This window comes from Monodelphis domestica, chromosome 5 (assembly GCF_027887165.1).
Source record: "Monodelphis domestica isolate mMonDom1 chromosome 5, mMonDom1.pri, whole genome shotgun sequence".
NCBI lineage: Eukaryota > Metazoa > Chordata > Mammalia > Didelphimorphia > Didelphidae > Monodelphis > Monodelphis domestica.
In genome coordinates, this window is record NC_077231.1 from 98,435,718 (window position 1) to 98,463,046 (window position 27,329).

General features: G+C 43.9%; 1 protein-coding gene across 50 annotated transcripts in view; it reads right to left on the reverse strand.

Moving 5' to 3' along the window:
* Positions 1 to 3,830: 3,830 nt before the first annotated feature.
* RBFOX2 (RNA binding fox-1 homolog 2) overlaps positions 3,831 to 27,329 on the reverse strand; it is a 344,250-nt gene continuing 320,751 nt past the window's right edge. For 15 of the 50 annotated variants that reach the window (XM_056798827.1, XM_056798825.1, XM_056798833.1 and 12 more), the window contains 8 exons: positions 25,770 to 25,823; positions 25,555 to 25,650; positions 24,402 to 24,534; positions 20,777 to 20,816; positions 15,421 to 15,452; positions 11,987 to 12,075; positions 11,531 to 11,603; positions 3,831 to 9,593 (listed from right to left, as the gene is read on the reverse strand). In XM_056798827.1, coding sequence (XP_056654805.1) covers positions 9,539 to 9,593; positions 11,531 to 11,603; positions 11,987 to 12,075; positions 15,421 to 15,452; positions 20,777 to 20,816; positions 24,402 to 24,534; positions 25,555 to 25,650; positions 25,770 to 25,823 — 572 coding nt within the window. In that variant the 3' untranslated portion in view covers positions 3,831 to 9,538. Of the gene's footprint in view, positions 9,594 to 11,530; positions 11,604 to 11,986; positions 12,076 to 15,420; positions 15,453 to 17,739; positions 17,783 to 20,776; positions 20,817 to 23,772; positions 23,928 to 24,401; positions 24,535 to 25,554; positions 25,651 to 25,769; positions 25,824 to 27,329 lie in introns of those variants that run through there. The other 35 variants (XM_056798844.1, XM_056798834.1, XM_056798826.1 and 32 more) reach the window with 9 other exon arrangements.

Below are 27,329 nucleotides of genomic sequence, written 5' to 3' on the forward strand. Positions count from 1 at the left end.
AGGGCAGTTTTCCTTAGTAATTTCTTGAAGTATAGTGTCTAAACTTTTTAAAATCATGATTTTCAGTTAGTCCAACAATTCTTATATTATCCCTACTCTGTTTTCTAGATCAGTTGTTTTTATATTTCATTCTCTTCTATTTTTTCATTTTGCTTTATTATTTCTTGATCTTATAAAGTCACTAGCTTTCCCTTGCTCAATTCTAATTTTTTAAGGAGTTGTCTGTAAATTTTTAGATCATTTTCCAATTGTCTTTCTTTTAATAATTTCCTTGCATTATGTTTATTTTCCCCTAACCTCTCTTATTTGATTTTTAAAGTCTTTTTACACTCTTCCAAGAACTCATTCCCAGCTTGTGACCATTTTATATTATTATTTGAAGCTTTTGAAAAAGAGGGTTTGACTGGACTCTGACTTCTTCTATCACCATAATAGCTATCTATGGTTGAATTGTTTTTTTACTCCTTTCTTCCTTTCCCTATTTCTTGACTGTTAACTTTATTTTAGTATCTACTCCAGAGAGTTGGGGGATGATATCTAAAGCTACAAGTTTTTCCATGCCATTGTTTTCTAAGCTCTTTGGGGGGGGGAGAGGGGGGGGAGTTTGATATCTTGGTTCTTCCAGTGTTCTCTAATCCAAGACCCTGTGTGGTCACTGTTCTACTAGCTCACACCTTGAGGGTCTATTAGTGACTTCAGGTACTCCTCTCTGCTTCTGCGCCCCTGGCACTGCTGCTACTGCCTATGCTTATATGCTTATGCCCTGTGGCTCCTCTAGCAGCTGCCAGTCAGCTTGTCCCTCTGCCCTCCTGAGGGTGACAACAGCCATCAAGCTCCTGCCCTTCTGTGGCCATTCTTACCTGGCTGTGCTCTCCTCAGCAGCAGCCACAGCCATGCTTGGACCCTAGAGTCTAGGCTGCCACTGACACAGCTGTCATCCCCAGTATTTGTCCAGAGGTGTCTGCACTTCCACCAGGCCGGACCCTGACCTCGAGAAGTGAGATCTTTTCTAGAGTCCTCCCATGCTGTCTTACGATAGACGGCGGCTCATTTCTTACTTCTGTTGCTCTAAGGTTCACTTTGAGGCATTCTTTTAAAGTATTTGGGGGAGGATTTGGGAACACCAGGTAATTTCTTGCCTTATTCCACTATCTTCCCCAAATCCTCTAGTCTCCTTTCACTCTTTTCCTTTTGGATCACTGTCATAAGCTAGTTTCTGTTTCTTCCCTTTCTCCAGAACCTGCCCTTTTTGCTGCTACCAGAAGAGGAAGGGATCGTTTCAGTGTCCTGTTCAAATTGTCTGAATGATTCTCTGCTGTCTCCTTAGTCCAATGGAAGCTGCTCTGCATGGAGAGGCAGGTCTTGGTGGATGAGGGGCCACTGTGCTGTGTTCACCTCTGTTGTCCTCCACTCCACATGGAATGACCCCCAGGGGGGTAGTGCCCCTCCCATAACCATCTTTCCTTTGGTACAATATAAATCCTTGGAAGAGGCAGCAGGTGGGCTGGAGCCATGAGGCTGTGGGGTCAAGATCCACTTTGGATATATACAGGCTGAACAACCCTTGGCAAGATACCACTTGCTCATGCTCTAAGCAGTTAAATTAGACATAAATTTCAGGGAAAAGTGACACTATACATTAGTAAAGGGAGTCCCCTCACTCAGCAGTTTCCCATGCCAGTGGAATCACAGCTGCTTTCTCTATCCCTCTCCTTCCTCAGTCTCTTGTTCAAAGTCCTTTTTAAGGCTGGAATCGCTCTCCTTTCCCAGATCTAAATGAGCCACCTCCACTTGAGCTACAAGTCAACCAAACTAGTGATCCTGGATGTGTAACTTGCCCTAACCCTTATGTCCTCACTTGGGCTCTTTATTTCCTGTGCCTAGGAAGCCGTCCTCCCCCTTGGGTTGAGATATGGTTCGACTGTCATTCATACCATGGCAAAAGGTCCCATAATGCATCCTGCTGCAATGTGCATGATGATCTATTTAATCTAGTGAGTAGCAACTCTACTCCTCTCCTGAGGACCCAAGTAGAATGGGTGGAAGTTTGCAAAGTTCAGAGCTTCCTGACCCAAGGGACCTGCTTTGTCCCCCTCATGCCATGCATGGAACAGACTGTAACAGATGTAACTGAATGTGCGCTGCCGCCGCCCCCTCCCCCAAGGCAGAGAAAGCCGGGACCACAGGTAAACATAGTAGGAGGGAGCTAGGGGCTATCAAATAAGTCAGTCAGCAACCTTCAGTGAACACTTGCTCTATTCCAGGCATGTTCTAAGTACTGGGAAAGCTTATGCTGTGGAGGAATTTATGCTCTAACTGGGGAGCCATGTATGCCTGGACCTCCGATTCCCCTGATCTAGAGACTTTGAGAGTGAGGGAGCTCTCAGCCAATGCAGGTGCGGCTCTTTCCTGAAACCTAGGTCTTCCGAGTGGCTCAGTCTGAGCCGGGAAGCGTTTGCCACGGGGCTGCCAAATTTGAGTGCTCCCAGGCTTCAAGGCCACCACTTGCCCCCTCCAAGAATGTTCATTTTATTGGATGAAAGAGGGTTGCCGGAAGGGCACTCCCTGCCCTTGAAGTGGAAGTGATGAAGATGAGCGCTGCAGAGGTTTGGTGTACGGTCAGTTGGGTCAGTGCTGCTGCATGTCCCCCCCCCCCCCCTTTCCCCCATGCGAGGTGGGGTTCTGAGGAAAGGGGAAACGGGCAAACTTAGAAATAAAGGTGATGTTAAAACAAAAGAAACATTTCTGACTGCAGACTTCTTTAGTGCTAGAATAGACTTGTGGCACATATATTTAAACTAAACCACTTGGGTTTAAGAGAAGACTTGAAGTTTCTAGTGGAGGTCATAATTTTCAGCCCATGCCTGAGGCAACATACTGTACCCAGACACGTTGGCACACACCTTTTTCTCCTTTACTCTTTACTATCAGGTGGTTGGTTTTTTTCCCTCTTCATTCTAATAATCTTTTCCTTAGACCATTGGCTTTCCTCAGGGTGGGATGGTCTCCTCCTACAATCTTCCTTCAGCCCCTAAACCTAGTGTGAAAAGGAAGAGCCAGAGTCCAGCCTGACTTCCCAACTTTCTCCTACTAACCAGTAGGGCAAGTCCAGGAAAGTCACCCACAAGCCTCCTCAGCTATTTTATCTGTGAAATGGGGATATATATTAATTCTTGAAACACTTTACCTCTAGGATTGTTAGGAACAAAGGGCTTAAATTCTAAAGTTCTCTAGAAATATTACTTCTGAAGCTGATGAGGCCATCCTTCCTTTCTCCTTACTAGGACAGAAGGATCTCATAAGTGGGAGGCACTTTGGGGGATTATCCTCTAGTCCAGGGGTTCTTAACCTGGGGACTGACCATGAAGCCCTGCCCCCCCCCCAAGTCTGTGGTTTCAAAATGTAAAAAACGTTTTGATGACTGTTTCAATAGTCTGAATTTCCTTTGTAACATCGTATAATGCATTTTAGGCATTTAAAAAGCATGACGCCATGAAGGGGCCCTTTGGTTTCCCCTAAGTGGAGTCAGACCTGAAGGAGAGGGAAGAGCCCCTGCTTGTCTGATTGCACCTAAGGAAAACATTCCCACCACTGTCCAGCCCTCACCTGAAGATCTCGGGCTCAGATCCTGTTTCCAAGAACACTGAGCACAGCAATAATCCAGGAGCTGCCAGTTTCTCTGGCCTGGATTTATCGACAACACCCATCCCTCCTCTCACATTTCCCTATTCATCCTAATGACCGGAAAAAATATTTTTTTCCTTGTCCAAGCAAAATCCAACCTGGAGCTCCCGCGTCTGCAAAGACTTGAGACAGAGGCGAGCCAGAGATTGGGGTTTCTCTCTTTTATTTAAAAACAGTGCTTCATGACCATCTGCAAAGGCCAAGGCAGTGCCCCTCCCTTGCTTAGAGTTTATAAAAGCCAGCAACATGATCAATAATTTATACACATGGATAGTAATACAAAAAAAATAAGGAATAAAAGCTAAAGATCTAACTACTCCGACCTTCACAATTCCAGCTACTTGATAATAATAGGAGTAACCCAATGAATACTGTATGGTCTGAAAGCTACTATACATTATGATACTTAACAAGAGGGGGAGGGAATTAGAGACTGTCACAAAGCCCTGGGATGCTTCTCTGGGGTTAGCAGGGAAACTGGACCCTGGGCAAGCAGCTCAGGTGTCCTAGGAAGTGATGGGGTGGAGGGGGGGCAGGCAAAGGGGGAAAAGGAAGATAGGAAGGAAAGGAGGAAGGAGGGAGGGAAGGCTAGGTGGTCAATTATACAAGCATCCCGTTTGATGCACCCTATGCCCCAAAGGTATCTGTTTTGCCATAGCAATGGGAAGGGGCAGGAGAAACTGCACAGAGGGGTGATTCAGTCACTGCCATGGAGGGATAATGAGGGAGAGGGAAGGGGGAGGGGGGAATTCTGTGGCATTTTTCGTTTTGCAATGATTTGAACTGAAAAGCCCAGTCTCAGGTAGGCCAGCCTGTGGGGTGCAAGTGAAGTCTATACACTAGTTGTTGTCACTCTGCAGCCCTAGCTTACGCATGCCATCAGCCCCAGGTTTTGCTCTAGCTATTCACAAGCAGAATTATAACATAGGAAAGAGTGATCAAGAACAAACAAAAAACCCCCAAACTCATATCCCTTAAAGAGAAAAAGGATTAATTTATCACTCAATATTTAATACAGCCAAACTAAGCTGCCAAAACACACACATGCGCACACGCGTGCATGCGCATGCACGCACGCACACACACACACACATACACACAAATACTGTGAATCGAAAAAATAAAAATTAAAAAAAAAACCAAGAGAAAGACTGAAGCTAGGAGTCTTGAGGGGGGTCTGATATACCCCAAAGCATATTGGGCCCTCAGGAACCAAATGGGAAAGAAAAAAATTAACAATCTCTCCAAATCCCCGACACAACCCCCCTCCTGGCATACTAAAGGGGAGGGAAGAGAAAGGAGGCCCCTTCCTTTCTTTCCAAGCCAGTCTCAGATTAACCCTTACAGCACTAGCATTCTTCTCCCAGCTGCCCAGCCACTTCCCAAGGCTGGCAGTTTCCTTCAAAGCAAGGTTTGGGTTGTTGGCTGGTGGGCGAGTTCTCCATGAGTTACCAAATCCCTGCCAACCAGCACTACCATGGCTGAATTGATCGACCGTTTTCCTGAGTAAACTTTAACTGGTTACAGTTGTGGTAACGTGGAGGAGAACTCAACCTTGAAAGCCAATGACACCCCTTGGGGAATATCCCCCACCCCATTCCTAGTGCCCTGGACCCGAGAAGTGAACAGCTTGCTGCAGTCCGGTGTGTGATCCCCTCTCCCCCAACAGAACCCAAAAAAGGGGTCTCCAGGACGAGACTCTGCCTTTGGCAAACTTGAGGGCAAACCCTGGCCCAGAGGATGCCAGAGCCAACCCGGGAAGGGCCCTGTTTCATTCCCCAGCAGTCAAGACTGCTCCTAGTCTTGACAAGCGATGGCTACTATGGAACAATTTCCCCAGGAGGGCACTCACAAGGAAGGGGGGAGGGGGGAATGAGGAGGGGCTTTTGGACAGTAACAGAGCCAAAAAATAGTGTTTTATGCAATAGAGAATCAAATTTCACTGGTGTATACTACAAATGGTCAACATTTTCAAGAGCATGACAGAAAAATAAAGACACACAGAAGTTTACATTTGACGTTTACCTTGTCCACTATTTTTTTTCCTATATTTAAAACAGTGCAAACAGGTAACATACGCTTTAAAACCACCACTACCCGCCCCCGCCCCTCCCCCCAACTTCTTTTCCTCCAGCATCCAGGGAGAAACCCTGTCCTTCAAAGGGCTCTGTGCTAGAGGGCTGCCAAAAGCAGCAAGTGACCCAGCTCTCCCTCTGCAGAGCTGGGCTGGGCAAAAGGGGAGGGCTCTGTAGACGTCTTTCCTCCCCCTGCCCCCTCCCTTTCTGGATCCCTAGCACTCCCCACCAGACTGTCCAGCTGGTCTCTACTCTGGGCAGAGAGAAGGGGAATTTATTATTCCCTATTTGCATATTCTTTCGAGTTGCATGTTCCAAGCCCCATGTGTACGCTCCTGGCTTTCAGAGGCTGCTTAATATAACGAATAATAGGATGTCTTTAATGAACTTTGACTCATTCACTTCCTCTGACTCAGCATAGACCCTGAGGGAAGAAGCCCAAGGACAAAGTCTCCAACAATAACCTGACCAGGAGATCTCCGATAGGGCTACCTGTTTCAAGAATCAAACCCCCAAAGAAGGTTGGCTCAATAGGTCTAGTCCTTGTTGCTGGGCAGAACAAGGTTTCCTTTTGTATTCTGCAACTACAACAAACTTTAAGAAGGCCAGATCCCACATGGCTAAACCTAGGTGAATCTGAATGGTCCTGTGTCCCACAGGGAGTCCAGGAAGGACCCAGAGCAGGGAGGGATGGGCAAAGGTCTCATGGCATCTGTCATGGGTTTCACTGAAGTGACCCCAAGCTGTCAGAGGAAACAGGAGGGGAGCTTTAATTTACAAAGTTTGGACCAAGAGCTATGGAGTGAGGCTGCCACTCACTGATTCAGAGTGATTCTGCAAGGAAGGGTCTGGGGATTATCAACTGCTTCCTTTAAACAAGCTGAGCAAGGAGTCAAATCTTCACCCTTCTCTGACTTGGCTCTTTAAAAAAAAAAAATCAAGTGAGGAGAGAGGGAGGACCCACCATAAGTGCTTGAAGGAGCCTACCTCTAGAGACCCCAGGGTCAAAATAGACCCTTGTTTCTTTCAGGGGAGGAGAAAAAGGGGGAGGCATTGCCTCATCCTCAGCCTCAACCAGAACAAAAAGTCAGGCCAGTGAAGGAGCTGAACTCCATGAAGTCTTTACTAGGAAGGGCCACCTACTGGAGGAGACTGAGCCAGGCCTTTGGGAGCCTACAGCCAGAACCAGCTGAACTGAAAGGCATAAAGGAGAACCTTGGCTCAAACTGCTGTCCCTGGGAACTGGGTTCTCTGCTTTTCTAATCACTCCCTTTCTCTTTCCAGGAATGAGAAGTAGGGGAGAAGCATCTTTATACCATGCCCTTTCAGGCTTCTATTGCTGCTGCAATATTTGGGGTCTTGGCCTAGTCTTAGCTCCAGAGGGCATTTTGTAGAAAAGATGTTGGATTAAACATGACATTAGGTTGCTCTCAGACATTTGCTTTCATAAATGCTCCCCTTAAAAAAAAAGTCATAAGTAATAAAAAAAACCCAACCCATTTCTCCCTTTTTTCTAATTTGTAAAAGTCATTGAATGACCACCCCTCCCAATTTTTAGACTAACTAAAATATTTATATACACAACAAAAATTGTCTTAAGAGCAAACCAAACTTTGGCTTGGGAAAAAACAAAACAAAAAACCCCAACAACAAACAAACCAAAAAAAAAAGAAAGTGGCCAATGGACTAGTAGTTTGGTATCCCCTGGTTCTACTTATTCCTGCAGAGAATTAGGAATAGCCCTATGGGGTCTCTCCCATACTCTGACAACTTCCCTGTTCCAAGCACTGCCCAGGAGGAGGGAGAAGAGTTTGAAGGAGAACCAAGGACTATGTTGTGCTCTGGACAGCCCTTCAAGGGTCACCAAGATAATAACTGCTTACCGAGGTGCCTGACTCCACAGCAGCCACATCTGACTTCAGGGACATGGTTAGTTAATAGCCAAGAGGAGCCTATGCAGCAGCAGAAGTCAAAATACAAACCAAAAGAACTCCAGCTCTGAATCATCCCCTTAAAGTAGCCTTCCTTTTGAGTGAAAAATCACCCTAGTACCAATGGAGAAAGGCCTGGGAGTCATCAGACAGACCATGATTTTCCCTATTTCACTAATGCCTTAAGAGATTTGAGAATGCTACAGGGCACTTGACTGGTTCAAATTAACAGTTAGAAGGGAAACTATTTCTCACCTGACTGTTATAATTCATCCAATTGGGACCAGAGATCAGGAGCAACTCACTGCCAATGGTCATTGGCCTTCTCTTCCTGGCAACATGCAAGATCCTTGCTCTTTGAAAACCCTTCTTCCAACACTCAAAGGGGCTCTCAATTCAACATCCCCTAGTGCTAATTCATGCACACCAAGCAGGCCCAGGTGCTCAGTTCTGTGTCTTTGGGGGATACTGAAAGGCTGGGTGGAATGACCACCAAGACTTGAGACTGTGGATTCCAAAGTGACTCACTCATAAAGGCTCTGGAAGATGGAAATTCCTATGGCTTTAGAACTTATACAAAGTGGCCTGGCCTGCCTGCTATAGGCCAGAGTTACCAAAGATGGCTCCAGAGAGTTTTGTTGACCATGACATCTTGTGCTTCATCTTTTCCAACAAATTATTTTACTGACTTAATTGACTCATCCTAACTAGAGGTGGTGGTGAGGGTGGAGGGGGTGGGATGATTTCTGAATGAGTCTCATCATCGATCAGTGCATCCTAATCATCCTTTCTTTATAGTGTTTGCCCCTCCAGCCCCTTTTTGAAGGCAGTCCTTAATTTAGAAGTCTAATACTCATATTCCTGTATCTAAATACACAGAAGCCAACATTTAGACCTTTATCCCTAGGCCCTAAATCCCTGGAATTTGTGGATATGGTAGCAAGGGTTTTAAGAGAAGCAGATGGAGGAGCTGAAAGCAAAAGTAGAAAGTTATAAAGAAGCCCAGCAATGCTGCTAGGATTACATGAAAGAAAAAAGAACACTTTCCACACTCCAGAGTTCATTCTAAGATGTGTCCTATTGAAGGTTTTTGTTTTTTTAATTACCCACATTCTAGGACAGGTTGGGTAATCTTCCTACTACAATTGCAATTGTAGTGCCAATCTGCCTCAGCTGTGCATGATCAATAATGGTTATGGTGATCATTGGATGGTTATTAACAGTGAATGGAGAAACAGGAGAAGGGAAGAGGAGAGAGGAAAGCATCTCTGTTACTTTCCTGCCATGCAAGTGCAAATCCTTGCCCCCGTTAGCTTGGGGATTCTACCACAGTCAATCAGGATGCCTACCAAAGACCAGAAACACAAAAGGCTAAGAGTTGGGGAAAAGAGTGAAAAGACCCTCTTTTCCCCCGTTGGTCAGTCCCATGACTGCTCTCTGCACTAGACTCATTTGGTATTTCTACCTGTTCATTTCTGATTCACTGAATGGATCACTTTCTAAAGTCTTTCCTTCCTCATAAACTGCCTCTTCCGTAATTGGCAGAATAAGCTACGCACGGACATACAGACATGGAAATGCATTGTTTTTTTTTTTTACCACAGTTAAAAAAAAAAAGAAAAATGCACAATCTTTGGAACAAAAGAGTTAAAGGCAGAAATTTAAAGGAAAAATACATATTCAAAGAACATAGTGAGGTATAAAAAAGTATTTTCTCTTTTTTTGTGTTTTTGTTTTTGTGTTTTTGTTTTTTTTGTTTTTCCTCTTCATCTTGCTATAGAGTTCCTCTAGGAGTAAATATTGCAATAGCCAGGCCTCATGAATGGGGGCTGTCCCATCTGCAGGGGGTCACGTCACTTCAGTAGGGGGCAAATCGGCTGTAGCCACCTCGGTATAAACTCGCCTGCAGGAATTAAAGGGAGACAAAAAAAAAAAATACAATTGAGGGAGAACTTCAGGAGGGAATCCAGAAAAAGGTTTGTTAGGAAAGATGGTTTCCTATGGAGCCCAGAGGCAGCATTTGGGCTCTCGTGACTAAGTCAGGAAGCCTCTATTCTGTAATGCTGAAATCAAAGTTCAGTAAACTCACTCCTGAGCTAATACACTCAAAGGAAAAGTGGGAGATAACTCACCTGCTGCCTTTTATTATGTTGATTTGGGTTATTTGTTTTTAATTGAAAAATTTTATTGAATTAATTTAGAATATTTTTCCATGGTTATGAGATTTATGTTCTTTCCCTCCCCTCCTCCTTCCCCCTCCCATAGCCAATAAGCAATTCCACTGGGTTTTACATGTGTCATTGATAGAGACCTATTTCCATATTATTAATAGTTGCATTAGGGTGATCGCTTAGAGTCTACATCCCCAATCATATCCAAATTGGGATATTTGACTACTTATACAGGTTAAAGTAGAAGAGGTCCATTGAAGAGGGCAGGTATAGTACCTACAATTGTTCACCCAAACCCACTATTGTGATGAGGCCTAGAGAGAGCCTACTCATTGTGGCTGGCACATATCCTCTTAATTCCTCCCTCTTTTTAAGATGCCAATACTCACAGCTGACACAGACAAAGTGTGTAGAATTTATATTTTCCTGTCTTACTTGATTCAAGATCCTAAACCTCAGGCCATGTCTCAATTAATGCCCTCCTTCAAATCAAAAGCTAGACCTTTAATATGTCCCTAGTTATGGAACAAACTGTGGCCTTCTATCATCCTTTATTCACTTGAACCTCCTGACAGAAACACTTCAGGAAATGGATCTTAGGTGGGCCCAGGAATCCAGGAAAGGTTCTGGAACCTTCTGACATGTCACGAAGCAACCTGACTTCCACCCCTGCCTGGTTGGCTCAGACCCCATCAATGGACCTCTCTTCTCATCAGACAGGCTCCAAATTCCTGACACTGTCCTCTCATGCATCTCTAGTAACAGAAATAGAAGCTTATGTGGGCAAGAGCCAGGTTTCCCCTTGAAGTTCATGAGTCTTCAGAACTTTGAGGCTCATATATCCATTGCAAGTATTCCATTTTGTTCTCTGTTCTAATTCTAGTTTAATTCATGTAGAAGAGCCATGACCTCATGGATGCAGGAAATACCTCCACCCAAAAGGTGAGGAAGCAGTGTTGGAAGTGTAGTATTCAGCCTTGCCAGGTTTCTAGACTCTGCCTATGCCCTTCCTTGTCAATACCTCTAAGAGGTCAATATCAGATCCATGTCTTGCCAGGCTTTGCAGAAGGCCTCTTTATTCTTACTCTCAAAGAAATCCATTGCTTTTCTGTTAACTCTGAGCCTTCCAAGGAGTTCACCAACTTTATTTTGGTCAGCACTTTCGGCTGCTAATTAAAATGCCAAGTTCTGTTACAAGGGGAAGAATTTCCAAACACTTTACCCCTGGGCCTTAGATATCTCTCATCCTGAGCCCTTTGTCATAACCTCCTAGTGGGTGGTACAATACATTATAAACTCTCCCCAAGGAGCACAGAAAGCCTCAATCTACCACACAAGCCAAAAAAGGAATGCCACACGAAAGGACAGACACAACTTATGAGGCCACACATAAAGCACCATCTTATTTCCCTTTTTCTTTCCTTCCTTACAATGAAGCTGCCCTCCTAGATACTCTCATCTCCTCCTAGCGTATCTAAGTGGCATGCCAGGCTCATGCCCCAACACAGACAGAAAGGGGCAGCGAGAGGTGTAGTTTCAGTACTTTGCCTGGGAAGGAAGTAAAAGCTTTTCTTATTACCCAGAGAATGTTTTGCCACCTTGGATCTTTTGCAATCTGTAAGAAGAAAGAGAAAGAGGGAAAAATCCGGAAAGAAAAAAACCTACTTACCACAGCGCCAACTCCGTAGCTAGCGGCAGGGGCAAGGGCATGGTAGGGGTCTGCTGTATAAACCCTGCCATAACTGAGGAAGAGAAAAACAATCAGTCCCTTTATAGCGTAAGAGAGATTTGGGCTGATGACATGAAAGTAGGTTATATCTTATAGGTCTGACAGTCACGGCCCTAAATGAATATATTTGACCAGTCCTGGCAGGGAGGAAGCTACATATGCAGGCTCACTCTTAGTTTTGTTTTAGAGAATGCTGGGATCCTGGCTCTACCAAAGAAAAGATGGGCTCAGGACCAAAAGAGGGAAGAAAGGATGGAGGCTGGGTCAGAGCCCTCAGTTTGGGATTGACAACTGCCAGGGGTCATGGTGGGAGCTGAATGACTTAAATCTTTTCCTGGAGGCAGAGGGGAAGAGCAGAGCATGTGGTGGTCCAGCACCTCAGCTCTCCCTACGTACCCGTCGCTGTAAGCGGCTGCGGCGGCGGCAGCGGCTGTGGCTGCTGTCGCTGTAGCAGGCTGTGCATATCTGTAAGCTGCATATCCACCCTAAAGGAAAGAAAAGAACTGACTTTACAGGGGCCTTTCTCCATAGGGACACAGACACACACACACACACACACACACACACGCACACGCACACACCAAGGAAAGGAATTGTTTCAAACTGCATCTGTTCCCATGTTATTCTTCCAGGAGAAAAGATAACTGCAAGCTAGGTCTGGCTTTGCTTCTTTCACTGCATTCCTGGCAGTGACTCTCTCCAGTAACAAGGGAGGGTCAGTGGAAGAATCAGTTATCTTACTGTCTCAGTGAGAAGTAAGAGGTCTTCTCTGCAGGGAAGCTTAGCTGGGCAGAACATAAAGGTGTCAGACAGGTGTGTAGGTGATGGGAGACTCTATAGGCTGCAGGGCACTTGGTGAAGAGAGGTTAAGGTGCTTGACCAATGGACAGGCAAACACTCTGCTTTTGAATCCCTTGCCTTTGAAAATGGAGCAGGGGGCAGCTGCGTGGCATATAGGATAGAGGTTCTGAGTTCAAATCTGGCCTCAGACATTTCCTAGCTGTGTGACTCTGGGCAGGTCACTTAACCTCCACTGCTTAGCCCTCATTGCTCTTCTGTCTTAAGAGTTGATAATAAATTGGAAATGTAATTTTTTTTTTAAAGAAGGAAAAGGAAGGGGGAGAAATAGAGCTCCTGAATGAGAGAAAGAAAGAAGGAAGGAAGGGAGGGAGGGAGGGAAGGAGAGAGAAAGAAAGAGAGAAAGAAAAAAGAAAGGAAGAAAGAAAGGAAGGAAGGAAAGAAGGAAGGAAGGAAGAAAGGAGAGGAAGGGAGGAAGGAAGAAAGAGAGAAGGAAGGAAGGAAGGAAGGAAGGAAGGAAGGAAGGAAGGAAGGAAGGAAGGAAGGAAGAAAGCAAGCAAGAAAGAAAGTGGGTCACGGTAATGGACCATGGTTTGGAGACAGCCTAAAAATCCAGTCTTGCTTAGGCTGGGCCCCGCCCCAGTGGCTGGGGTACCTCTGGCCTGGTACCATGTCTTATATTCTTAGCATTTTAATGAAATAGCACATTCTATTCTGTTAATACTCTGTCTGATAAAATCCTAATAAAAGAGGGACTATTGGAACTGGGAGAGACATCAGAAACTGTCAAATTCAATGCTCCCTTACCCAATTTTTGTTCCAGTCTTGACTCACTTCTCAATTGCTCTGACTGGCTAAGCCTGATGCTTGTGTACACCATTCTCAAAGCCTTTTCACCCCACACATGCCTTGTTCAATTCAAGTACCTTTTCAGCAGCCCCATGGAAAAACCCTCCAGCTTTACTTGTATATACACTTGTGCTGTCTCTTGTCTATGGAGCTCTAAAGCTGTCTGCCTTCCCTATGCCCTTAGAAGGTCAGCTTTGCTCCATCCACTTAAAACAGAAGACAAGGGGAGACTCTTTATATGGAAGAGGGATTAGCATCATTTCACTTGGCTCCACTGGGCAGATGCAATGGGAGGAAGCTTCCAAGGAGCTGATCAAAACCAGTTTTGTAGAGAAGACTTTCCTAGCAATTAAAAACTGTCAAAAAGTGGAATGGGTTGCCTTAAGATGGAGGGAATTCCCTCTCACTTTCTTTGGGAAAGTCTCCTTACTTCTTAGGTCTCATGAAACTTTTTGCTTCTTCTTTGAAGGAAGGTTCCTCCAAACCTTCCACCTGACTTAATTCACAACCAGCCGTTCACAGAAAGGACCTAGCTTTTTTCCTCAGAATTTTTTCTGATTTCAGGGAGGTATTTCAAATGGACATTATATCTCCATCTGTCCTTGTTAGTGCTTCATGTGAAGTTAAAAAATGACCCAAATCAGTGAGGGATCTGTTCCTATGTGAAAGTTCAACTCTGAAATTAGTTCCCTATTCAAGCATTTCTTTTCTCAGCTATTTGGACAGAGAGTGGATCATTCATTAAAAGCTGGGGAGAATGGGGGTTGGGGGGGGAGATAGAGAAAGAAGGGGCGGGAGAGGGAAACAAAAAGAGATTGTAACCGCTTCATTTATTACAACCCTCCCCCCTTGACAAAATGAGCAGGGCTTTTGTGAGAGCTACTCATCTCCTTCCAAACCTAAGGAGGTAGAAAAATGTTTGAAGTGTATATTCAGCAGGAACACAGGTAACTGTTACAGTTCTTGCTCTAAGGGGATTTTATACTCTGTAAAAGAAATGTGAACACCTTGGTAAAAATAAACTTTCAAGAAAGGGCTCTATTGCAGCCATCTCAAATTTGCTACTGAGTTTCCCCAAAACTGAGGTCTTGTCTGATGACTCCTGGGGCTGAGCTTTGTCATCATGGGATCACTGGGTTGAATCCCTAGAGGCACACCAGGAGTCCTGGCTCTAAGTAGCCCTAGTGGCAGGCTCTGGATTGGCCGATGTTATCATTTACCACCGATTCCCAAACAGGTAGGGAAAAGGGAAACACTGGAACTGGGAAACCATGAACTGTTCCTCCTGGGGAAGTTGTAAGGACCCATTATGTCAGCTGCCTTGCTTTCTGAATGATACTGTTAAATCAACATATTGATGCCAGGGAACAGATTCAGATAGGCCAGTCCTCTGATCTTTCAATGAATGTTTTTTGAAAATGCAGATGATTTTCCCTAAATATTCACTAGCAAATTCTAATGAACAAAGATTAAAGTTTTTGTGGAACATGAGAACAAAATGCAGTTTGAAACAAAAAGCTTCTTATCATCTCTTAACTGAAATTTATCTTCAAAAGGAGGAGGGGGTAAAGACTGGGTTCAGGCGTGGGAGGGAATATGGCGCCACGTTTATTAATCACATTAAAAACTAAGCATGCTGACATCTGGGGCTAAAACAACCAGCAAAATCACGACGTTCAGACTGTATTGGCTAGACTATCTATCCCAGCATTCTCTTGGGACAGCTGTTTGCCCTAGGCGCTACCACAAGCTTGGTGAAGTCACAGCCTTGATTACTAGAGCGTGCAGCCACAACGACCTGGTATTACGGAGACAGTCAGTCACCACTTGAGTTAACATTCCATCCCCTAATGACTGGCCCCTCCCCAGCCCAAGGAGGTAGGAAGTCCTGCCCACCCTAGCCCTTGGTCCCACACCACAATGTTAATAATTTTAACAAGCAATAACCCATCTGTTATATCAGAGAAGGGAACAGAGACTCCACTGAGAGATTTAGAGTGAGGTGCTAACATGTCTTCAGCTGACTGCACGAACAAACAAACAAAAAGAGGAGAAATAATCCATTGGATATATGGAGTCATGAAATAGCTGATGTGTATTGCTTTGAACCATGCACTGATGCAAAAATGAAGCAACCATTAATAAAAATGAAAAAGGACATATGTATTTACACACAATCAGACCTGTCCGATCTGAAGCTGTTTGCAGAGTCTATCTGTGTATGATTTGAAATAAAACAAAGAGTGGGAATTAGCATGGACCAATCGAGTTTCCAATGGAGTGTGGAACATGTGGACAAGCTTCAGGGAACTGTGGGAGCTGAATACAATGGGCGTGGCTGAGCCCAAGCCAGAAAGAAAAGCCTCCTAACATGGGATGACTTTCCTAGTTTTGTGTTTCTTTCTGCCTGCCTCTGGCTGTTTCATGAAGGAGCTGATTCTCTACTCTAAGACTGTTCCCTTAACCTGACAATGTGGGACCCTGACATGTAGGAAACCTGGGCAACAGTGATCTCTGATAAGCCTGCCCACAGCTCCTTCCTGATTCACAATTATTGTTAACTTCCATTCTTATTAGAGAGCTGTCTCCTCTCACCTGCCCCACCTAAGCCTAACCACTTGGACTTATCTTCAGTTGGATATAGTCTCAAATTCCTGTGTATTTCTTTTCTATGCCCTAGATCTTGCATTCACCTCCATCTTTGTCCACCAGAGGGAAAAAGAGGATAGGGTGGCACAGCAGAAAAACCTGAGGTTTGAATCCCCAACTGTGGGACATGGGAAAAAGTCATCCCACTTTATAGTCTCAGTTCTCTCATTTGTAACATCTGGAAGGCTTCTTTCGGTTCTCAACCCAATGTGCCCAAACTGCTATGCTCAGAGTTCCTGCCCATTAAGATCTTTGAGTTTGTGGAAAATACATAGATCACGCAGGGAAAAAAGATGACATTTTAAATTTCTTTTCTATATAATTAATATTGATCCTGGAGTCACTGATAAATATCCCTGGCAATACAGTGTAGTAGTGAAATTTAATCAGGGTGAACACCAGAGAAAGGGATCATTTCTATCAAAGAAACAGCTTCTCACTATATAATCAGCATCTGAATATCCCCATGTTAATCCCATCTGACTCTCTCCTTTCCTTCTACCTGTGGTGAGAGCCCTGGGGAAAAGGGAAGCCTGCAAACTAAAGGAGAGCTTACAATCAATGTACAGGCTACACTGAGAGGTCAGGGGACAAGGGGTGAGGGGAGAGGCAAGTGCTATGGGAAAACAAGCAAGTTGCTTAGAAAAGATGTGCTTCCACCATTCTGGATGTCTGGGAGTCATTGGGCTGTGTGCTTTTCCTGCAAGCTAAATGAGTACAAAGGGTTTTTGAGGTTGATGTCAGGATTATTTGGTCACATACTGATTTTCTGTAGTATGTGAATAGTGTCCACTGGAAATGGACAGAGCAACTGTTCAGAGAAGTACAAAGAGTTCTCCCAAACCCTTTATCAATAGATCTAGTTTGGTGCAGACCTGTTCGTCCAAAAACCTTGGCCAAAACCTAAATAAATCATCTCAAGAGAAGGGATTGGCTATCACCCAACTTGGTCTCTGACACTTCTTACTTCTAGGGTCCTGGTGGAAAGAATGTCAGACTTAGAGCTTGATGAGACTTGCATAGAATCCTAGAATACAAGAGCTACATGACTATGGGCAAATCACTTTCCCATCTTAAGGCCTTTGCGGCCTCTTCTATAAAATGAGGAAAATAATTCTTCTGTTTATTCTGTAGGTTTATTGGAAGGAAAGCTATAGCAATATGAAATATGATTTGATGACTCTACATCCAGTTTCATTTTATATCACATCAAAGGCCTTACAGCCTACTCACAAATTAAATAGACTATGTAAGTCACTGATTCTTCCTATTTAGCTTCCTATGTTATGAAAATGGCTCATTAGTACATATTAATCTCACTGATCTTCCTGAGTCATGATAAAGAAGAATGCTGAGTGTCCCTTTATGCCTGTTCTATTGTGGGCAGAAACATACCCACATACCCACAGCACTTTCATTATGTGTGCTAAGGAACTTTGGACCCAAAGTCAGTTTCTTGGCTCCTTCCCAAGCCCATTCTCCACCCTGAGGGGAGGACAATTAGGACTCTGGTCTGATGTGCTAAAACACCAAATAAAAGGGCAGGCTCTAAAACACTGTGGATAGAAGTGAGTGATGAACGAAAAAGGGCAGCAGCAATGGGAGTGGGGTCTTTCAGCTGCCTGGGCCAGGACATGAGGAAAGGTCTAGACACAGGGCCCTTTTCACGGACAAGACACAACTCTGTATAGTGCGGAGGCAGCAGGCCTTCGGCCACATGCGCATAAGTCTCCACTGTCCAAAAAAAGCCTCTGTTCCCATCTCTAATGTGGAGCTGGAATGGTTAGTAGAATTCAATGTTTCCACTGCAATTCACAATCTGATTGGTTGGCAGGTCACACTGGCACTCCTACCTGAGGTATTTTAGCGCTAATGATTGGTTCCTGTAAGACTATTCTATAACAGAACACAGGAAGAGCAGTTCAAAACAACACGGCTGTGGAAGGAAACAATCGTACAAGTGGCCACAAGGGCCCAGCCAGCCTTTTCTTTTCTATGGATGCAAGCATGCTTTTCAGGGACAGAACTGAGTCTCTCTCCAGAGCAGTCTGTTGGGAATGGGGAGGGAGGGGGCAGGAGGAGGAGATGTTCCTTCTCTCCTGACCCTAAGGAGAGGAACTGTTTCACCCGCCTGCCTGCCCTGCTCCCCCTCCCAAGTACTTCTCCTCATGGGTCTGTACAAAGCACTGCCACAACTGGCTTGATTGGCCTCTGAAGGAGAAGGGTTATGAGCTAGACCTTTCAAGGGAGGAAACCAGTTTGAAGAGATGGTTGCCCCAGGATAGAAAAGGAAGAAGGAAAAGAAGGTCCATAATTCATATGCTAAGTTTCTGACAAAGGAAAGCTGAGACAACTGAGGAAAAAACAAAACCATCACCCCAACCTTCCCCAAGCTCTCTCTTCTGACTCCTGTGTCTCTTTTGGAACCTTGTGTGTTCTTACACATTCCCCCTTCTAGGCTACTTTATGAGGGCAGCCAGAAGGATTCCCAAGATAGGCTTCCACAGAGGAGAGGAGCCAGGATCTTGGGAGACAGGGGGAAGGGCCTCATATCGAGACCACATTTTTAAAAAGGAAGCCCTACCCACCCACCCCTGGTTCTTTCATCCAGCACAGCAGGGCAGGCTACAATAAACTATGACCCCTTAGAATTTAGCCTAGTAGGTCTGGTTTTTTTCTTAGGACATAAGCCCATTCTAGGATCTGTACCTATAAGAGCTCTTTTCTGAGGGTATATGAACTTTAAAAAACCCCCAAAACACCTATTTTGATCCCTTTGCTGTCCTTTGTACTTATTTTATGCATTGAAAAATACTCTTCTGGAAAAGGTTACATTGGTTTCATCTGTTGAGGGAGTCCATGACAAACCAAAAGTTAAGACCTCCTCTAAGGATGGCCTAGCAATACTCATCAGGTCACAGGGCAGCTACATTGCTCAAGGATCATCCTTTAGGGAAGATGAGGAACCGCATTATCTAGCACTTCTTCTTAACAGCCTAGTCTAGCTGCAAGATAAAAATTCCAGGGCACTTTGGTGAAGATGTAGGGAATAGTTACTCTTTCAATATAACAAAGATAGCTTATGTCCAGGATGTGAGAGACCTTCACACAACTGCTTGTATATATAGCAGCGGTTAATATAATGAACGTCAGATCATATCTTTAGAGACTACTGAGTCTAATCTCTTCATTTTACTGAGGAGGAAACTTGAGGCCCAGTGAGAGGAAGGGACTTTAAGCAAATAAGTTATTGATTTAAGCAAATGTGTGTAGTGAATAGAAAATTTCATAGTAAAAAAAATGTATGAGGAAATTAAATTTATATTTTATCTAAGTATATGAATGTGAGATGCTTGCTTCAGAGACCAGTTTTGGGGGACTGTATTAAGGAGCATAGGTATTTCATGAGAATGTGTATAGGGGAAAACTGAAGAAGTCCTATATAAATGTATGTAGGAAATTGTGTGACTTGATTTATGGGAGGAATACATTTTTCCTAACCTCAAGTTTCACTGTAAAACAAAAAGGAAGAAAAAAAAAGACATTTCTCAGGGTTTTCTGGGCTGAGATGAATGTAATACACAGAAGAGTGTGAACCTGGAACAAGTCTGTGTACACAAATGTGTTGTGTATTACCCATTCAGATCTGTCTCTGAAGGCCATTGTGTAAGCAGCAAGGCTCCAAACCATCAGAAATATACCATTCTCTCTCTACCTCCCACCTGAACACATCTCCCAGTATTTTTAGCTATGTTATTCTGGAAATCCACAATTTTTGATATCCTGTGTGTCTTTGAAGGACTGGGGAAAGGCCATTTTTAAACAAGTATTTTGATTTCCAGAAGAACCCAACTTCTTCCTACTAAATAAATTTCCCAAGGTAAATTCTGGGTGCCTCTAAAATAACTATCTAAAGAAGGACCATAAGGCCTCAGGAGCCAACATGACATCAAGGGGCCAATATTTCCCACTTCATCAATTATGATCCTGTCTCCTTATTTCCAATTCTAAAGTTGATTAACGAGTCCCATTTATAAAGGATACCAGTTGACAGCTAAGGTCAAACATTTCATTGTAACCAGAAATTATATCTTTTGGCTAAACCATCTCTTCATGATCAAGTGTTTGCAAGGAAGGGAGGTTGCTGGCTCTTCCACATTAAGTCTCTCATTGTTGTACCTCTTCTGTAGGGTTTTAAAGGAAAGGAACAATCTATGGGCAGATTTGAACTTCCTCTGGCAAAGGTCAAAATTCAGTCTTCAATGTACAACCCTAATGTTAATATATAACATACTTTGACTCCTCATGACTCTCCCAGTTTTCCTTCAATAGGGTAACAACTTCCTCTCTCAAACTTGGGGAAACACAAAGGTCTAAGACCTAAGCGTCTATTGTACAAATTAAGACCAAAATTACTTAAAGAGGGAGAGAAACAGAAAGGAAAGAAATGGGAAGCAGAAAAGTGGAAAGAGGAGGAGTGAGGCTGAACCAGTCCTGTTATTTATGTGGACAAATTATACCAAGTATATAGGAGGAGGGAAGAGAATTTTTCAGTTGGCTAATCATCTCTTAGACAGCTTAGTGATCCAGAGAAAGCCTGTGCACAAGGAAGGGAGAAGAATCTGTCCAATAAACTGACCCTGGCAATTAATGATTAGGAAACCCAAAGGCTCAGTCAGGCCTTTCTTGCACCCAGGGGCAAGCGCAGGGACAGAGAAGCATGCTTGCATTCTTAACTATATAAATATCCATATCTATATCCACAAGGAAGAGAAAAAAATAAAAGTAAATAAATTATATTCCAAAAAATCAAACCAAACCAAACCAACAGAAAAAAAAAGGCTGGCTCGTCAGGGGTTGGGGTGAGAAGGCCCCATTGTGTGTACTTACATAGAGGTCAGCACCGTAAAATCCGTCCTGGTAAACCACACTGCAGAAAATCCACACAAAAACAAGACCAAAAAAACAAAAGAACAGAAACACGTTCCGGTTATTGAGGACAGCAGCATGCACATGCGCTCTACATAGGCAGGTGATGTATGAATCCACACCCTGGGTTTTGGGGCTGGGGAAGGGGAATCCCTCAGGGGCTCAGTACATTCTCAAGGACATGCAAGGAGAGGAAGAAGTCTATAAAGCTGGCATCAGACTTCAGAGGCAGCCCCGTCACTGGGGTAGGAAGGTAGAAACATTTTGACAGATCTCTGAAATATTTGGAATGTGAGGCTACAAAGAACAAAACAGAACAACGATAAAGGCCTTTAAGAAAAGGATTTCACATGGCACAAAAAGGCATCCAAAGCCCCTAAAAGGCTATAAAGCCAGGTTCAGAATGACATTTACTATTTTATTTTCAGTTTTTGTAGCTGTAATTAAAAAAATCTGCTTTTACTATCCATACATCACCTGCTTTTACCTGCACATTAGACATGCGATAAGATTTGGCTGATCACACAAGCATGCAAAGTATTATTATTTAGCATTTTAAAGAATCAATGCAACACCTCAGAAAAACAAGTCAATCAATTCTGACCAAAGTAAACAGAGAAATGTAATTCAAAACAAAACAAAACACAACCAAAAATACCCACAATGCATTGCTTTCACAAGCAGAGGTAATGAGCTAAAAAGGTTAAGGTGATTGGTCCAAGGTCCAAGAATTGAAAGGTGCAGTGGGGACTCTCAGATAGTAACAATTTAATCCGGGGTGGGGGAAGGAGTCATGAGAAGGGCAGAGGGGCCTTTTTGGCTAGATGGCTTTCTAACAGCTCAGGGAAATAAGAATAGTAGGTGAAGCTGGAGAGGGGATGAAAGGGGGCTTCAAGGGTTGCCTTGTAGCATCCTGAAGACAGACTGAAAAGGAAGGAGGGGAAGCTTCCAAGCAGGAGATTTTCAATTCTTTTAGAAGATGAACTTGGAATGATGAATAGGGCTGGACTTGTTCCTGGGCAACATGAGACTTGAGCTTTACAAGTGAAATGTGAACCTTTTAAGGTGTTTGTGTGTGCACAGAAACTTGCCACAGCTCTCATTCTAGGGCCAGGAGACAGGGAAGAGTAGGAGGGAAACATAAGTCTGGGCTCTCTTTTTCATGCCTTGATTGTGTCCAGGTACAACTAGAAAAGGCAGGAATCCTTTGCTGGGACCTCTGTGTAGGTAAGCTGGCCCTAAATGTTTCAAGGAGAGAACCATGTGCTTCCTGAGGACAGAGCAGGCTAGCTTCTATTCCTCCACATGGCTTGGGGTCCAGAACTCAGAGCTTTTCTTGGGGAGGCATGGAAGAGCAAGGCTCAGGGATTATGGCAGAGAGAAAGCATTGCAAGCTGATCCACGTCTGAACGCTGCTTCTGGCCTTTGGCTATGAGGTCCTTAGATTCTGAGTTTGCTCATCTCTTCTATACTTGTCTACACTACCTTCACAGTTTCAAAAGTCAGTTCAAGGTTTAAACTGACAAAGCATTATGGATCTAAGCTGTTTTTAAAGGGAATAGATGAGTAGCCTGTAAACAGAAGGCTGGAAAATGCATAGCAAGGGAATCAGACCTGACATAAGTGTCTTTGGCTGTTTTTATGAAGGAGATTAAGGGAAATTTTAAAAAATGTTCTATTTCAGAGAAAGTTAGCAGAAATGGAACTATGTGCAGAATATAGCATGGTCTATAATCCATCATCTCTTGGGAATCCTAACCAATAAGATTCCAATATTTGCAAAGTCACTCAGGGATAATATTGGTCACTCAATTCTTCAGACAAATATAGGCTAGAATCCCATAAAATGTTGGACTAAGAAGTCTTTGTCATCCTTTTAATGTAGGAAACATATTTCATATTTCATAAGAGGGAAATATGAAGTCAGTATCTTTAATGTCAGGCATACAGGTCAGTGGGACCAGACATAAAGAGAACATCACATAAGGGAAGATAGAAGACTTGACAAACCTCAGGCTTTCAAGTTTTTTCAATGTACTGAAATGACCTATTTACATGGACTACAAATGAATTTATCCATTTAAGAGAAGCAAAATATTCCTAAGTGACTCTACCTCTATGTGGGCAGCTTCACTTTGGAAATGCAATGATGACTCTCTTGGATTGGTCTAAGAGATATTTCATTAATTGATTCTCTAGGATCAGCATACCTAAAAGATGCCTTACGTTTCTTTCAAGTATTTCCTGGTGAAATACTATGTGTATTTTATTAGTTTCTTTGGAAAGAGAGGATATCAGTGTCAGAGGTTGGAAAACTTAGTTTAGAGAACAAAAGATAAAAAATGAAGTTAGTAGTTGCAAAGGATGGAGATGGCATAATGCATGATAACAGTCCCTGGTAAGCTGTCACAAAAGGCCATTTTAGTGACCACAGCAACCTCCTCCAGACAGCTCCTGGGCCTGACACATCAGTGTGCACACGAGCCTTGGCTAGCAGTCTGCAGTGAGTGCTGTCACCAAGAGATAGTTTACCCCAGAGGAGGAAGACCTCTGTCTGTTGTTCTTAATGCCAATGACCCACTTGGTCCTTAACAAATAAGTAAAACTCTAGAAACTCTTCCTTTTGGCATTCGTCCTTCTTGCCAGGTAGCAGACAATAGTGCCTGGGCTACTATGTGAATTCCTTAGTGAGAATTGGAAGGCCTGGCCCTTTGTAAGTTAGGGAGAAGATAAGTATCGTGAATGTCACATCCATGAATCCAAGAGAAAGTCTTTGGAGTAAAGTAACTTATAAAAAGTACATTCTACCCAAAATCCACATTCCTTAAACTGGGCATCAAGAAACATCCCAAACAGAACCTGCCGCTTTCACTCATTCCCCCCACCCCCACCCTTCTCAGGAACAATGGATTTGTTTGTTGCTTGGGAGCCCTTCCACTGCATGAGGCACCCTCAATACAAAAAAATCAAAGGGTGAAGGATGCTCAGCCACATCAGTAATTTTACCATCATTCAGAAGGCAACTGCGGATTAATTCCTCCTACTTCTCCCTCTCTCCCTTCATTCAAATGGACTTGGTTGATCTTTGAATTAACCTCTTTTAATCCGTTTCCTACAAAGAAAGCAAATCCATTGTGGGTAGCCAGCTCTGCCGCTCACCACACAGGCAGCACAACCCAAGGGGATGGCACTGAACAGGCTCAGCCCCAATGTGGTGTCGGGGAAAGAGCAGATGCAGCCTTGGTCTAAAGTCTAGAGCACTGGGTTTTGGTTCTTCAAAAGTGTTAGTCCACATTCGTGCGATGCTGGGTGAACTCCATGCTAACACACTGCTAGGAAACACCAGAAGGCCTTGGCTACTGTCTTAAGCCACCATCAAGATGGTTTAAGGCTATCCCAATGAAGTTTTCAATAACCAATTGACAGGGAACTTGGGTTTGTGTTCTGATGATGTCATTTTGTGGTTCATACCATCCAATCATCAAGTCTTTATGGAACCTCCTATGTACAAGGCACTGTGCTAGGAACTGGGCATATTAAATTGCCTGTTATAGGAGAACATTTGATTGTGGAATCCAGTGCTTACCCTGGATAGGCAGGGATGGCTGTGGGAGGTACCGCTCTAACTGCACCATACACCGTCCGCCCTCGGCCCCTTAGGTGGGCTCCTCTGAATGCGGCTGCTGTCGTGGCTGCAGTGGGGTAAGGGAAGCCAGGAACTGCAGAGAACAATAAGGACAGAGATGAGAGAATTCTCAGTTTTTCTTCAATAGAAGATTATCCACCCACCCTAGAAGAATGTCCAGGCAAATGCCACAATGTTTATGTAGAGACTGTGGAACAACAGCATTTCTTGTGCCACTCTAAGGCTCTAAAGGAGATAGAGAGACCTGGCAGCAAAAGAACGTTTAGATGCCTGGAGCATCGAAAATAGTTATCACTTCCCAAGCACATCCCAGTGAACAACAGGTCAGGAAGCACCAAGGCCTACCTGCTACTGTCCATGCCAGGAGACAATCTGGAGAGGCCTTTCAGACTTGACTTGGCATGAGCTCTTTAACAGACCAATGTATGTTCATCTAAATCCCTCTGTTACATACATGTTGATGAGCTCTCATCCAAAGAATCTTTCTATGTGTAACGAAGGCACACTTCTCTGGAAGAAGCATCAAGTAGCTTGCTGTGTGTCTCCTCTCATTAATGTTCATGATATCCCTCTGAGATAGGCAAAGGTCAAAGACCTTATTTTCACTCCTTACAGTTAGTTCATACCCAGAAATGGGGAGGATATAGGATGTCTTCCAGTGGACATTATTCATCTACTCTTTTGAGAGGCAGAAATTCACCTAGGCAGTTTAGGGAAACTCATATTTTGCTAAAAAACACATTGAGATCCAAGATTCATAGACACCAGGCCCAGTTTGTTCATATTGCATGCTGAAGAAAGTTGCTTAGGGCAAAATGACATTTAAGTTCCAATAGAGCTGAAAAAGTCCATTGCTCCAGAAAGTCGTTGGGAGATATGAAGTAATCATGAGGAGGGGAAAGTTTGTAGAGTGAGTGAGAGCTGTGTCAAGAGGATGGGGTCTGTAGGCTTCTCAGCAGCCATGTTCAGCTTCTCACTCATTTGATCCCAGGGCCTCTGGCCCCATGTGTGTCATCATGGGTGTGCTTGGTGCCCGGGGAGACACACGGATAGACAGATAACAGATGGACAAATGGGCAGCAAGACTACTTACTGATGAGTGGAATGTAAGTGTTGATCCCCCCCCTTCCTGACAGGGGCACTGCTGCATCATTGCCTAGTGAGACGTCTGCTTGAAAACTGGAGGCTGCTTTTGGGTTTAAAAAGAAAGGAGAAAGAGGCCAAGAAGTATGAGAAAGAGTGAATACATCTAGAACCAGCAAACACTACTGCAGGCAACTGGCAAAAAGGGAAAATTTAGAGTGCTACCTGCATATAACTCGGGGCCATAGACTGCTCCAACCACTGGGCTCAGCTTCCAACCTGAAATGGTGAAGAGAAGAGTCATGATGAGAGCTATGCTAACAACTCCTATTTATAGAAGGTTTTAAAGCCTATGAAGCACTTCACATAAACTATTGCATTTGAACCTATGAATGAAACAAGACAACTATGATCACCATTCCCATTTTACAGATGAGGGGACTAAAGTTCCAAGATAATAGATGGCAGTGAGCACTGAGGACACTAGAATCCCATTGTGCCCCAGGGCTCCTAGGAGTCAGGTATCTCTTCTGAATCTCTTCCACTGGGAATTTTCCTAGCTTTCTGCCCATTTATGATTCTCCTGGTGGGGCAAGTGCCCCACTAATTCTAACAGGTTCCTGGTCTCTACCCTGTCAACTTAGAGGATTGTTTGGTGCAATGAAAGGCTCCCTGACCTCCTTCATGTCTGTCACGGTGTCTCCCTGATTCAAGGTCTGGAAAAGTAAGAAAAAGCAAAATGCTTTAGAGCCAGAATGAGAGAAGGTTCTCACCAACCTGAGAGCCCAGGGACAAAGGAAGAAGGGTAAGCTTCCAGAGTGCTTTTCTCATCAACTTGGAGCTCCCAGTCCCATTGGCTGGGCCACTTCTCTGACCTCTCTTACAAAAGCAGACCTTGTCTGCCTGACAAGACCACTGTTTTCTTCAGAGCAGGGGTTGCTTTGCTCCCAATGAATTAAACTCAGCTTCCTTGTTTGCCCACCACCAGGGATAGCAATAAGAGGGAAGCAGTCTATGGATAGTTAGGGAATGGAATAAAGAAAAGACCCAAGGATTTTACTTGTACAGCATAAATGAGGGTATTGTTGAAAGCATCATCTTCTCAAACAAGAATCTACTGAATACTCCTATTTCCCACAGGTGTCCCTTTTTTTTTTCCTTTTTCTACATTCTACTCTGACATGTTTTGGGCTCCTACCCATGACATAGTGGTTCAAATCAATAAATATTTAATAAACACTATCATGTGCCAGGTCCTTTGAAAGGTCAATAGAGCTTCACCTTTAGCAAGTTTATGCTTTACTGGGAAAATAAGACATCTACAGAAAAGTGTGCTATAAAGTGGGATGGCAATGAAGAGGCTGAAATAAAGAATGTTTAGAATGAAGAAATCACTTTCAGTGGGGAGTTTGGTGGGAATAAGAGGGAATCAGGAAAGGGTCATTAAAAAAAAACAAAACAAACCCTTACCTTTTTAGTATCAATTCTAAGACAGAAAGATGGCAAGGCCTAGGCAATTGGGGTTAAATGGAGTGGTCATACAGCTGGGAAGTTTCTGAGGCAAGATTTGAGCCAGGCCTTATGCTCTATCCAGTGAGCCACCTAGCTCCCCCAAGAAAGGACCAACTAAAGAAATATTGCCCAAGCTGGGTATTAAAGGAAAAGGCTCTCAACAGGTAGAGCTATGTAGAAGGATCCATGTGTTCTACGGATGGGACACAGGTGAATGCCTGAGGATGAGTTCAGGAAGCAGATAGGACACTATGGGGAAGAGACCAAGATAAA